The sequence below is a fragment of the Camellia sinensis genome, chromosome 4 (assembly GCF_055761805.1).
Source record: "Camellia sinensis isolate YWXY chromosome 4, ASM5576180v1, whole genome shotgun sequence".
In the NCBI taxonomy this organism is placed as follows: Eukaryota; Viridiplantae; Streptophyta; class Magnoliopsida; order Ericales; family Theaceae; genus Camellia; species Camellia sinensis.
Genome location: NC_138964.1, coordinates 107,897,944 through 107,911,769, shown reverse-complemented (window position 1 = coordinate 107,911,769; position 13,826 = coordinate 107,897,944). Strand labels below are relative to the sequence as shown.

The 13,826-nt window shown below is 40.5% G+C and overlaps 1 protein-coding gene across 6 annotated transcripts; it reads left to right on the top strand.

The window, feature by feature from the left end:
- The first annotated feature begins 211 nt into the window (after window positions 1-211).
- LOC114313943 (uncharacterized) lies at window positions 212-9,158 on the top strand. Of its 6 annotated transcripts, none has more exons than XM_082865886.1 (6): window positions 212-528; window positions 743-780; window positions 891-1,006; window positions 2,481-2,653; window positions 2,776-2,858; window positions 8,430-9,158. In XM_082865886.1, exons 4-6 carry the CDS (start codon window positions 2,539-2,541, stop codon window positions 8,586-8,588), a joined length of 357 nt encoding a protein of 118 aa, XP_082722012.1. In that variant the 5' UTR covers window positions 212-528; window positions 743-780; window positions 891-1,006; window positions 2,481-2,538; the 3' UTR covers window positions 8,589-9,158. The 6 variants fall into 6 exon arrangements, 5 of the variants coding, with proteins under 5 accessions (XP_082722012.1, XP_082722013.1, XP_082722010.1 ...); XM_082865884.1 differs by having other exon boundaries at window positions 215-528; window positions 731-780; XM_082865888.1 differs by lacking the exon at window positions 8,430-9,158 and adding an exon at window positions 7,190-8,344 and having other exon boundaries at window positions 217-528; window positions 731-780.
- Window positions 9,159-13,826: the final 4,668 nt, after the last annotated feature.

Below are 13,826 nucleotides of genomic sequence, written 5' to 3'. Positions count from 1 at the left end.
TTAAGTTTGAACAAGTAATCTAAACCAGAACCAAAGCAACGAGCAGGTAATCAATTCATAAAAATTTCTAAAACAACTCTTTCAAATTTTTTTCAAAAACAACTCTCTAAAAAAAAAAAAAGCGACTTAATTTTTTTCAAAAACAACACTCCCAAAAACCAATCAAACAAGTCGATTGCCTCTCTATTATATAGACACCCTATTTAGGCACAGTGAGAGTTAGTTAGGCCTCCTTTCTCTTACACAACAAACGCTACAATTCAACTATTTAAATAGTGCCCTATCTTCATCTCCATCGACTATTTAGATAGTGCTCCATCTCCGTTTTCGTCTCCATCTCTGTCTCCGTCGCCGATTGGGTCTCTCTCGCTCTAGATTTAGGTTCGTTCTTTCTCTCTCTGATCCTTGCTCTCTCTGTTTCTGTCTCTGTCCGTATTTCTCTCTCTCTCTCTCTCTCCCCATCTCTCTTTTCTGATCTCTCTCTCCCATCGAAGACATTTGCGAAGTCTCGACCTTCATATTCTCAAGGTAATCTCTATATCTATTCTCTCTTCTTCATCGGTTGAAATTTTAGAAATTGAAACACTAGTTTCGAGTTTTTCTATGACTAAAGCTTAAATCCTGTATACTTGATGTGAGAGTTGTTTTTGCTCATCATGAATTTTGTTTTTCTCTGATTTGATCCCGATTTATTGTGATTTTCTCGGATTTGCTCGTTATCTCTGATTAGAACAATCCTAAGATTTGCAAGGTCACAACCTTATCCACAAAGCAATGCAGGTTCTCATCAAACTTGAAATTAATTGTTATTACTTTTTAATTTCAATTGTAAATTGAGTTCTTCTCGTTTGATGTTGCTAATGCTAAGTTTGTGTTTGTGTATTTTCCAGATTCCTCCTTTGCCGAGCCCTGTTTGGAGATTAGATTTTCAGTTCTAGTAGCATTGGTGCAGATAGTGTTGATCGAGAGAGCACTGGGAATGGTCAACTTTTTGCCAATTCCCTCTGTAAGTGATAATTGTTGTTCTATCTGCCCCTTTTGTATTATTGTGTGATTGTTTGTGAAACTTTCTGTTTTACAATTGAAGTTCTAATAAATAAACTACATTTCCCAAGGCTATATATCAGAAAATGTGGTTCTAAGTCTTAGAGAAACTCCAAAGATACTCTTTATTTTGTGTTACGTGTCATTCTCTTGTATCTTTGAAATTGATCACACTAGACACCATCACCTTTTATCAGCAATTTATATAATCATAAATATATTATATATTATCAAAAATACTATGAAATTGACTACATAAGATCAGACTCCCTTTATCTAGACTCTGAAATTGCAAGTTTCTTTAGGCAGCTTGAAATGTTTAATCAATGGTTAGATGACCTGGTTGCAGATGGAATTGGGACCAATGAGAGAATAGAGGCCTTATGAAAGAAGTTATATGGATTTCTATTGGAGCATGTTTAGTCTGTTTTTGTTGCTAGAAATTATGGCTTGTACAATTTGTGGTGCATCATAACCAAGTTTACATTCTCCTTGCCTATACTTATATAGAAACAAAATTGGCCCCTTTTTTTTTTATTTTTTTTATTTTTATTTTATATCATCCCTTCTACTCTAACATTATTAGACGTAAGCGATTCATGGGATTAACAAGTTCTAGAGAAGTAATTGTGTGTTAGTCTTTTTAAGTCCTCTATGTTCTCTACTATAATGTTGTTGAATGAAGATGTGAACAGGTAATCATCATAATGTGGATTGTTCAAAACAAAGTAAATAGGTTGAAACTAATAAAATTAAATGTTTAGCGTATAGGTCAAAATTTATGGATACCTGAAAACTTTTTATTTATTATTTATTTATGTTTTAAGTGAGAGAGAAGAAAAAAAATGGCGACCTTGTGAGGGCTCACTTGGACTTACAGCAATGGATGCTATTAAAGCTGACATTGAGACCATGTACCAAGAAATTCAAAGAGGAAGGATGTATACAATTCATCAGTCTCTCTCTATATCTTTGTGTTTGTTAATAATTCAATATTCATAGCGAAAGATAGTTCAATTTCTCTGAAAATGGAGTTATTCGATTTAATTTTTTTGTTGCATTTGAAGGTGCAAATCCATGTATTTAATCATTGGAGAAACATATTGAAAGTTACTTTTTCCGACGGCAACAGACACCATTGTCATCTTGGTTACTGGTGGACTTGCTTTTTGTTGTTATTTTGAAATGATTTTCTATGCATCTTATGAAATTTTCAATCTATTCATGCATTTCAATGCATTAGATTGAAGTTTTGTCATGTATAGCTTACTACATCATCATCATTCATCACATTTAGTGTTGCATTAATATATCTTATAGAGGAATATTTATGTAATTGGTGTTTACCACATTATACATTTGTCTACCATTTTTTGGCCTTTTTTTTTTTTTCTGATTTATTAAAGTGTTGTCAATGGATTAATGAATACGAACAGGGATGCTATCGAATATGAAAAAGAGGCACATGCTAGTAACCTTGAACAAGGTGAGGCAATGGAGAAAAGTATGATCTCCATGGATTATGAAATTGGGAAACTACGTGCCGAACTTGTTAATGCAGAGAAGAGAGCAAGGGCTGCTGCTGCAGCAGCTGCAGCAAAGACTCCAAGTAATTTATCTCAAACTCCTTGTTTGTTGTTTTTGTGCTGTGCTTAGTTTGATGCAATGTTCGACATCAGGAATTGTTTTAGCACATCCAAACAGTGAACTGTGAAAATTGTTCGTATGCAGGTCCTGGATATGCTGCAGGGTTCAGAGATCTTGAAATAGGGTATGGTGGGAGTTCGTATCCTGATGTTTATGCTATGCATCAAGTATGTCCTAATTGATGTTTGTCTCTTAATAAGATGAAAATGCTAGTGTTTGTTGATGCTAGTGTTTGTTGTTGCTAGTAATTAATTTGAACTCCAGCCAGAGTAATAATCACTTGACCAGGACAGCGAGTTTCCAAACCTTTCCATGGTCACTATAAATGATCCCCCAATTGAAAGTTGTAGATTTGAGATCATGATTGGGCAATACCAGAGTTTTAAAAGGCTTTCTTGAGGCTCGCCTTGATGCTCGCCTCGCCTTGAGGCTAAGGTAAAACACATCAAGGCTTTGATTTTTAGGCATTACTCCCCAAAGGCTTGCGCATCATAGTTTGAGACATGCGCCTTAAGTGCGCTTTTTACGTTTTTTGCGCATAAGCATGTGAGGAGTATGCACATGCAAAAGTTGCCTTGGGCATTTGTTAAGTCTATTAGATTGTTTAAACATAAAAAATTAAAAAGAATCCATTTTTACAACTATATTCTACAGGAAAAATTAAGTAAATGATCAATCAAGAAAAATACAGTTAATGGTCAAGTGAGAAGCTCAATCACTGAAGTTAAGAATATCGATTTCTCTTTCAGTGAAAGAAAACTTCCTTCTATGCAGTAAAATGTTCAACACATTAAAGCGAAAAGTATTTACATATTTATATTTAATTTTTTTTTATTTTTTTAACTATTTAAAAATATTTAATTTATTCAGTAAATATTAAAATTTGAAATTTGAAATGCTTACGCCTCAACGCCCTGAGACTTACGCCTCGCCTCATGAGAGGTAAAATGCCTTAAAGTACGCATTCGCCTTTAAAAACTTTGGGCAATACTATGATGACACTGAAGGAAGATTTGACTCCCATCTGAAAATCATTATGCTTTGAAGCGTTTCCTTTTTCTTTTTATTTTTTATTTTTTGTTTTGGTTGACAATTCTATGAATCCATTTTTTTCTTTATCTGCATCTTAGCAATATTCTTTGATTTTTAGAAGTTGTTGGCATGTGGTTTATACATTTTTGTTAATTTTTTTTGTATTTGAATGTTAAAATGATGCTAGTGTGAGTTTATTTATTTGTTTTAGATTAGTAGTGAATATGAATTTTGTTGACATTTATGTAAATTGGGAATTCTGATGTGAATTGGTTGAATTAATATATTTTTTTTTTGTAATATTGTTTGATGTTGTGTAGAGTAAGAAATGATGTAAGGGATTGAATGGAACAAGTAAAATATACCAGGAGATATAGAAACAATATAATGAATGTATATATATTAAAAATAACCTTCTACGACATACAAAATTATGCCATGAAAAGTGTAGTGATTTATGGCAAGCAAAAAAATATCGTAAAAGATTATATACGACATACAAAGTATGTCATAAATATATTATAAATAACCTTTTACGGCATGCACAATTATGTCGTAAAAGATTATATACGGCATATAAAGTATATCATAAATATATTAAAAATAACATTTTACGGCATGCAAAATTATGCCGTGAAAAGTATGATGATTTATGACATGTAAAAAAATATTATAAAAGATTATATACGGCATACAAAGTATGCCATAAATGTTTTTTTTTTAACTTTACATGTATGCTGTAAATGGCAATTACCTTTTCACGTCATGTCATATAAATTCAATTGTGTTAAGCGAAATCCCATAACATCACTAATCAAATCAAAAGAAAATTAAGCCTAGAAAAAAGTGAATTACAAATTTAGCGGCCATGATCTAGTGCAATTGGTATGGCTTGGAGTCATGGGAATCGGTCTCGTTTGGGAACATGTTTTTTTAGTAACTTTTTAATTTTTTGACTAAAGTATGATGTAAAAAAAATAGTATGTTTAGGATGACTTTTTGACTTTTTACGAAAAGATGTGTAAAAAATAGAGAGAAAATGGAATCTTTGATTTTTTGGCATAGGTTATTGGTTTTTTTAGCTTTTTTAGTAACTTTTTGACTAAAAAAGCCACTTGCCAAATGAGACTCACAAAAGGCTAAGGGCAAGGTTGTCTTTCACTCATTTTCATTTTGTCTTTACTCAATTTACTAAAAAAATATAACATTTAACAAACGCTTGAAGCCCTAACAGAATCAATGAGACAGCAACAAATACAGCAACTTCTGCCTTCTCCGGTCCAAGTAGAACCGGTGCAGGAAAGGGTTCAAGAAAGGAGTTGAAAAATTCGAAGATCTTCAAAGATCCTTGAAGAACAACTTCGAATTCTCTAGAAGAAATGTGAGAGGCTTAGATTCTTCAATGGTCTCAACTTAAGAACACAAGAGTAAAGGAGATGATGGAGATAAGAGATTGGGTGAAGAAGAAGGCAAAATGGCTAGAGAATAGAATAATGGCAAGGCTCTCCCATCGATCTCCTACTTTCACTCTCAAGGTTGATAATGGAGAAGGGAAATTAGTTCTTTCCCAAGAGTTAAAAAATCTCCAAAATTCATCCCTTATAAAGCTATGTGTGGGTGCTATTTATAGGCACCTCATGATATAGGATGGAGCCCATGTGCAAGGCACATGAGGGATATTCTCTCTAACCACCTTGTCCGAGGAGGTGACCTCTCCGAGGAGGTGACTTCTCCGAGGAGGTGACTTCTCCGAGGATGAGAGAACCCCGAAGAGGAGATCAATCCCTCGGCGAACCCTTCTTCTTAGCCACACCTAACCAATGATCCCCAATCATCCCAAAGGGTCAGGGGTAGTCCCAGAGGACGTCCTGCCGCAAAGTATTGCCGAGTCTCATGGACCCCCCGAGGTCGTGCCACCTCGACCCGGGTATAGGCTAGTTTAACCGAAGAGTGAATTTGTCTCCACTCACCGTCCTCGGGATCGGGTCCTTTGTTCGAACTCCATTACGCCCATGGTTCTGGTGCGTAGATCCCGGAAAGCTCCGAGCCCGCAAGTGTTCTGGGACTCATTAACGGAGCGACTTCTAGATTGCGTCTGAATCCGTTCGAAGCCAAGTGTTTCGGACCTCTAGGTTCGTGGATCCGAACCCTTTCGAGTCCGAGTGCCTCGGATCTCTAGGCTTGCTTAATACCCTTTCGAGTCCGGGCCCGAGTAAGTCTCTAGGTTCGTGGATCCGAACCCTTTCGAGTCCGAGTGCCTCGGATCTCTAGGCGTTCTTAATACCCTTTCGAGTCCGGGCTTGAGTAAGTCTCTAGGTTCGTGGATCCGAACCCTTTCGAGGCTTAGAGCCATTCAGCCCGTTTGACGGCGATAAATCCAAGCCCACCAATCTTGGACTTGCGATAAATTCGAGCCCACTAATCTTGGGCTATTGGGCCTAAATAATTTAGTGGGCTTAAATTAGTTCCTCTTACATTTGCCCCTTGCGTGTATGAGAAATTGTAATTTTCTCGGACATGCATAATTTCACCTTATCAGCCATGCTTCACATCATGTCTTCGAGAATATTTGGCCTTGATAAAATCTATGGATAAAAACTGAGGACTCACTGTAAATTACGGATAAAATTGACAACTAATATTATTATTATTATTTTTTTTGGAACTTTTTTTTTTGAAAAGAAAATCAAAACTTGAATTGTTTAATGCCCCACCAAACCAACCTGGACATGTAATTCATACAGCAACAACTAAATTGCCAAAGAAAATAATAATAATAATTTTTTTTTTTTTTCGAGAATAAACAAATCAGAAAGCTGACCCCCCTTTTTTTACAATATATAAACATATTGCTTTTTTTAGACATTCTCTCTCCAGAGACTTCAAACCCAAAAAATAATTTTTCCTTTGGAAAACAAACACGTCCTATATCATGATGACCCATGTGATTTCTCTCTCTACAAAAGTGGAAACCCACTTTTTTTTTTCTTTTAAATTGGAAAACCGTGAACTGGGCCGTTATATATATATATATATATGCAGAATATTTGAGAGGATATGCCATGTATCACACCCCTTTTTTTTATTCTATTCAAAGATAAGGATAGCAACCCTAATCAATGTAGCCTGTCTTTTCTTTATTTTTTTTGTTTTGTTGCACAGCGGCGCCTCTCTCTCTAGATCGAGAGACCAACCCAGCACTTCTCTTTTTTTTTTTTTCTTTAACAAATCAGAGGCTAATGTTGTGCGCTCCTTCAACAAACTAGAGGCTCTATTTCACCATCGGTGCTTTACTTCAATTTAATGATGCAGTCCCTCAGAGATCCAGGCCCACCGTAGCTCTGTTCTGCAATAACAGAGGCCGACACCAACTCCTTGCATACACGGCATCTCTTTTATTTATTTATTTTCTTTTCTGTGCTTCATCTTCCTTACCTCAGTAACGAATTTTTTTTTATTTTTTCAGTTTGACATTGTCCATTGCCGCAGCTCCAGACACCGCCGTTGTCAGTGTTTCATCTTGGCCCAATGACGCAGGGTCTATGCTCTGGATACACCAGATCCCGGTCCTGCTCCGCCGGCGACCACCTGTAACTTTACCACCGTCTTCAGCCGTGATCTGGCCAATGCCGACTACGCCCGCCCTTTCAACGCGGCGTCGGTCTGCCCAACTACTCCGTCGCTTGCACACCGCCTGCTGCCGTAGCTTCATCGCCAACCCACTGTCGGCCTCTCCGTTGTGACCTCTCCGCCAGCCTTGACTGTTGTTCCGGTACCCACCACACACGTCGCCCGTTCAACGCATCGTGTGTGGTCACCAACTCCTCAACGACGTCACTGCCGCTTCTAGCCTTAGACTGCCGAGCTCGACCACTGTTGGCCTCTCTGCTGCAACTTCGCCATCGATCCCGACTGCCCAGAGCCGACCACACCGTTGCCCATTCAACGTGACGCGTGTGGTTGCCAACTCCTCTGCGACACCACTGCTGCCTCCGGCTTCGGATTGTCCGACATTGACCACACACGTCCGCCCACTCAACGCGACGTGTGTGGTCTTGCCTAACACTGCACAGCTCGTGCCACCGCCGACCTACTGTCTTCAATTGTGATCTAGCCAATGCCGACCATGCCGCCCTCTCAACGCGGCATCGGTCATCGGCCCATCCTCTTTGTGTTGCTATTTCAAATTGCCGAAACCCATTCTTGAATATATATATATATATATATATATATATATTTGTTGTTCATGAACTTGGGCTTGCAAAAATATATATGGGATTTGTCTTCTTCACTTCTGAAATAGTTAATGCCGATTCTAGCTTTCCATTGACCCATCTTTATTTGGCTTTCACAGGTTTTGTGAACAAATTTCTAGAACCCTTGAATTTTGACTCTCCATTTCTGATGGCTTTTAAGTTTATGCACTTGGACATGTAAACAATTTGGGTTTTGCTACCTCTGTTTGTTTAGAGTCAAAGTCTCGTATAAACCGGGTCTTTAATATTGAATATTGTAATCTGAGAGAGAATGATCCACTTGAATCTTGTATGAGTTATTGCTGTTGAGGAAGAACATATAATCCACGAGTGTTGTTGCTAGCTTAAATAGATAATTATTATTTGTTGATGTTGCTCCATTCTGATAATGCCTGAATCATGATCTGAAATTGATATTGTTTGTCTCATTTGTTGGCTTTGCTATTTCAGGCAAATGAATTCTTGATTGAAATCCACGACCTCGGGGCCCTTGGAACCCGCACTAATGAGAGCAAGGGCTGTTCCTCGGAAGTCCGAACAAAAGCAAGACTGTCCCTCGGGAGTTCGAAAGTAGCACACACCCTACTTTGGCAAGAAAGATTCCTCTAGAAGATAACCGAGTCTACCAAGCTTGCACCAACAGAAGTAAAGACTGTCTCTCAGAAGTCCGAGCAGAAGCAAGGCTGTCCCTCAGAAGTTCGAGCGGAAACAAGGCTGTCCTTTAGAAGTCCGAGCAGAAACGAGGCTGTCCCTCGGAAGTCCGAGTGGATGTGCACTTCTACTTCGGCAGCTAATGGAAGCAAAGGCTATCCCTCGGGAGTTCGAGTAAGAGTCCACTCTACTTTGAAAAGAAAGATCCTCGGAGCTCGTATTGATGAAATCAAGGGCTGTTCTTCGGACCCGCACTAATGAGAGCAAGAGTTGTCCCTCGGAAGGCTCTCCCTCAGAAGTCCAAGCAGAAACAAGGCTGTCTCTCGGAAGTCCGAGTGGATGCGCATTTCTACTTCGGCAGCTAATGGAAGCAAAGGCTATCCCTCGAAGCTCGCACTGATGGAAGCAAGATCTGTTCTTCGAAAGTCTGAGGCGGAGAACACACTCTACTTCAGCAAGAAAGATCCTCGAAGCTCACGCTGATGGAAACAAGATCTGTTCTTCGAAAGTCTAAGTGGGAGCACATGCTCTACTTCAGCAAGAAAGATCCTTGAGACTCGCACTGATAGAAGCGAGGGCTGCTCTTCGGAAGTCCGAGTGGAAGTATACTTCTACTGTGTCAAGAAAACTCCCTTCAGGTTGGTAACTGAGTCTACCATTTCTTTTTCTTCTTTGAGGAGCAACAAAAATTGAAAACTGTTTCAAGCAACATAACACAATGAAGATATACAATGTAGAGAAAATAACTTTTAATGGAGATACATAATATGGAAGAAATAAATTTCTTCATAACATAAGAAAGATAGAACTTCATGGACAATGCAGTAAATGCAAACTGTAAATGTCATAGGTAGACTTCTTTTACGGAATGTTGACATTTGCCCCTAGAGTTGCAAGATCATTTGGAAAGCTTTCACCAGCTGCTCGGGTTATGGCCGTCATATACCATCATAGCCATGTCTTTGGATCTTTCTGTACAGACTGATATCCCCATCTCCGCAGGATTTTTCATGGATCTGTTGTAGTCGGAAACTTGCTTCTTGTTGGTCAACACACCAGGCTAGGAATCCGGTACCTTCTCGGAAATAAAGTTCACCTTGAATAATTATGAATTGGGCGAGCTTGGCCATAGTCAATTTTCCAACTTTGCTTCTGAGTTGTTCGAGGACTTCTTCTCTCCAGTCCTCCAGAAGGTCTTTGTCTTCGGGTATTATTGAAGGTTTTGTTCTCTTCTTGATAACAATTGTTGCCTCTCCCTCTGGAATGTCAACCCTTGCCCCTAATGTTGCGAGGGCATCTGAAAACTTGTTGTCGGAGCGAGGCACATGCTCTATTTCGACCTTCTGAAATTTGTCAAGAAGCCTTTGGACTGTTGTTCGATATGTGGCCAAGGCAGGCTCCTTTAAGACGAACTGTCCTGAAACTTGCTTCACTATCAGCTTTGAGTCCCCCCGGATCCGAATCTTCTTGATACTGTGCTTCTCAGCTGCTATCAAGCCTAAAATAAGAGCCTCATACTCGGCTTCGTTATTCGAACAATGGAAATCCAGTTTATAAGACAAATATAACTTTTCCCCACTTTTGCTTGTAAGGACTATCTCGGTTCCTCCTTTACCTCCGGCTGCTGCTCCGTCAAAGCTCAATGTCCAAAAGCTTTTCTCGGAAGCCATAGTTGCATTCACCTCTCCTCTTACTTCTTCATTCACTGGTTCATAGTCACCACTTGGAATTTGAGCAAGGAGGTTAGCTAAGGCTTGGCTTTTGATCGCCTTGGGGGCTACACATGTGATCTCGAATTCACCCAGTGCTAACAACCATCTTGCCACCTTTCCGGTTATAGCAAGCCTGCTGATGAGGTATCGGATTGGATCACTCCTAGTAACAATCTGAATCTGATGTGCTAAGAAGCAATGTCTGAGCTTTTGGGCGGTGAATACCAAAGCTAAGCAATGTCTCTCTATCGGAGTATATCGGACTTCTGCTCCTCGAATCTTCTGGCTGATGTAATACACCGGGCGTTCTGCTCCGTCTACATCTTGGACCAATAATGCCCCTATGGACTTGGGGGTTGAAGTTAAGTACAACATTAGAGGCACCCCGGGGTGCGGGGCTATCATGGTCTGAGGCGAGGTTAAAGCCGCCTTGATTCTCTCAAAGGCCTTTTGGTGCTCTTGGTTCCACTCGAACTTGGCATCTCCTTTTAACAAAGAGCCGAAAGGCACAGAGATCTCTGCCAGTGCTGGGATAAACCTCCGAATATAAGACACCTTCCCGAGGAACTTCTTTAACTCCTTCTGAGAATGTGGGGGAGGCATTGCTCTGATAGATTTGACCTTGTCTTCATCTGCCTCGATACCATGCCTATGTACAAGAAACCCGAGGAACTTCCCAGCCGTCACCCCGAAAGCACATTTGAGAGGATTCATCCTCATTTTGAATTTCTGGCACCTCTTGAATACCTTCTCAAGGTCTCGGAGATGGTCTTCTTCTTTCTTGGATTTCACCACTAGATCATCAACATAATCTTCCACCTCATGATGGATCATGTCATGAAAGATTGCAGTCATAGCCCTTTGGTAAGTTGCACCAGCATTCTTGAGTCCGAAAGGCATGACTGTATAGAAGAAGTTTCCGAGAGGTGTTTTAAAAGCGGTCTTTTCTGCGTCCTCTTCAGCCATCTTAATCTGATTGTATCCACTGAATCCATCCATGAATGAGAACATCTGGTGTCCCGAGGTAGTATCCACGAGGGTGTCGATGTGAGGAAGAGGGAATTCATCATTCGAGCAAGATTTGTTCAAATCTCGAAAGTCTACACATACTCTGATTTGGCCATTCTTCTTCTTTACTGGCACGATGTTTGCTAACCACGTGGGGTACTGTATTGGCCGGATGAAACCAGCCTGTTGAAGTTTTTCAATCTCCTCCTTAATCTTCTCTTCGAGATCTGGATGATATTTTCGAGCAGCTTACTTAATTGGCTTGGAGTTTGGGAACACATTAAGATAGTGGGAGACTAGGTCAGGATCTAGTCCGGGCATTTCCTTATATGACCAAGCAAACACATCTGAGTATCGGCTTATCAACTTTAACAACTGTTCCCGCTTCTCTGGGCTAAGGCTCGAACTTACGAATACCGGCCTCGGTGCATCTTGTCCATCACTCAGATCTATTTCAATAAGTTGTTCGGGCTGAGGCTTCGGCCCATCTTGCATACATTCTGGAGCCACTTCAGGCTTTATTACTATATCATTGTCAGGAGGCTCTTCTTTTGACTCGGAGTCGGTGACTGAAGAAACCGACTCCCCGCACCTTCATAAATAGTACACCATCTTGCCTCCTTCTCGAACTTTCATCACCTTCCGAGGAATAGGCGGACTTTCTGGTCTAGACATCGCCCGCTTACTTGATTCTGTCATCGGCTCCTTGTCATCTTTGATATCCTCCCAACGAGGAATTTTGACCCCTCGAGGCTTAGAGGTGGTGGGAACTTCTTCGACAGCCAGTTCGGTGAAGTAGATGGCATCAGAATAATGAGCTTCATGGATCTCGAACGGTCTTTCTGTAGCCTGAATTGTCACCATCTTGTTTCCCCATTTAGCCTTAACACACTGATGATAACTTGATGGTACAGCCCCATATCTATGCATTCAGGTCCTCCCTAGAATGATGTGATAATTTGCCTCAGAATCGATAATATGGAACTTGGTGGCCGAGCGAATCTCTCCGACGGCTAAATCAACTGTTACGCATCCGATAGTAACTCTCCTTTCCCCATCGAAGCCAGTGATGACTATCGGCTGCTTCACAATGCGTTCTTCAGAGATTCCGGCCTTTTCTAGAGTAGCGCGAGTCATAATGTTGATAGAGGCTCCACTATCTAGAAAGGCCCTTTTGAACTCAACCCCGTTAATAAAAGCAGTCACATAAAGCGGGCGGTTGTGAGAAAAAGGATACTTCCGATCAACCTCGGAGAAAGTAATGGCACTAGATTGCTCTTTTGCCTTCCTCGGGATAGATCCCTCAGTCGACATGCATTCCTCATGGTGTGCCTCGGCTATATTAATGATAGACTTGGTGATTTCTGTTCTTGCCTCCTTGGAAAGTCCAAGCTGGTCAAAGAACTGCTTGAACTTTACACAGTCTTGCAAGGTTTTGGCATAGTGATCCGGATCTTTTTCCACTCTTGGAGGCTCGTAGTTAACCATCTCCTCGGTCTCTTCAAAATAAGATGCCACATAAACATGGTGTCCTCCTCTTCCGTAGTACTCTTCTCCTCCTTCTGGATCAAAGGGATCTTCGCCATGAGTCATAAATGTTCTGCCCTCTGGATCGAGAGCACTTCCATAGTAAACTTGCTCACCCTCTGGCTCGAGGATGTCGTCCAGATAACAATCATCGTCATCGAGATTGGCGATAGCCTCGATCATCGGGCCTTCATAAGCTATCATAGCAACATTCTTGCCCTTGTCTCGGTGTTGAGGATATGGTTGTTCTCGGATGTCTTGAGTCCCTTGCTTTTTGAACCTCAATTCGTCTGCCTCAACTTTATCTCTGAAGATTTTCCTGAGAGTCCAACACTTCTCTGTCGGATGTTTCAATGTACGATGGTAGACACAGAATTCAGGGCTCTGACGGTCTTTTTTTGACGGCATTTCTTCAACATAAGGCAATTTTAGCTCTCCGTCAGCCACCCATTCCTTAACTAGAGCTTTCACTTCCTCGATTCCACATGGATAAGAAACATTCCCCTTTTCACCATTATATTGCTTTCTCTTCTGGCCTCTATGACCTCCTCCTTGTGAATTTCGGGTATCTGGGGCAGAGGCAACAGCAACAATAGGTCCACGAGACGATTTGAAACTAGTCTTGTAACTGGCCTTAAATCCGGACTCCTGAGCCTGAGGAATGCTAATGTTCCGAGCTGCTTCTATTAATGCCGAGAAGGTGGGTAGCTTGTGATTAACTAGAAACATTTTGTACCTGCTCAATGCCCCTTCTAGACAGATTTGAACCAGATAACTCTCATCAACTGCTTCATGACAATCTACGGCCTTGTCCTGAAACCTTTTGACGTAGTCAAGGATGTCTTCACTTTCTTGTTGCTTCTCTTTACACAATGTAAGTGTGGTCACCTTCTCCGCCACTTGAAAGAACTTGGAGTGGAATTTGTTAACCATTTCCTCCCAACTTCGG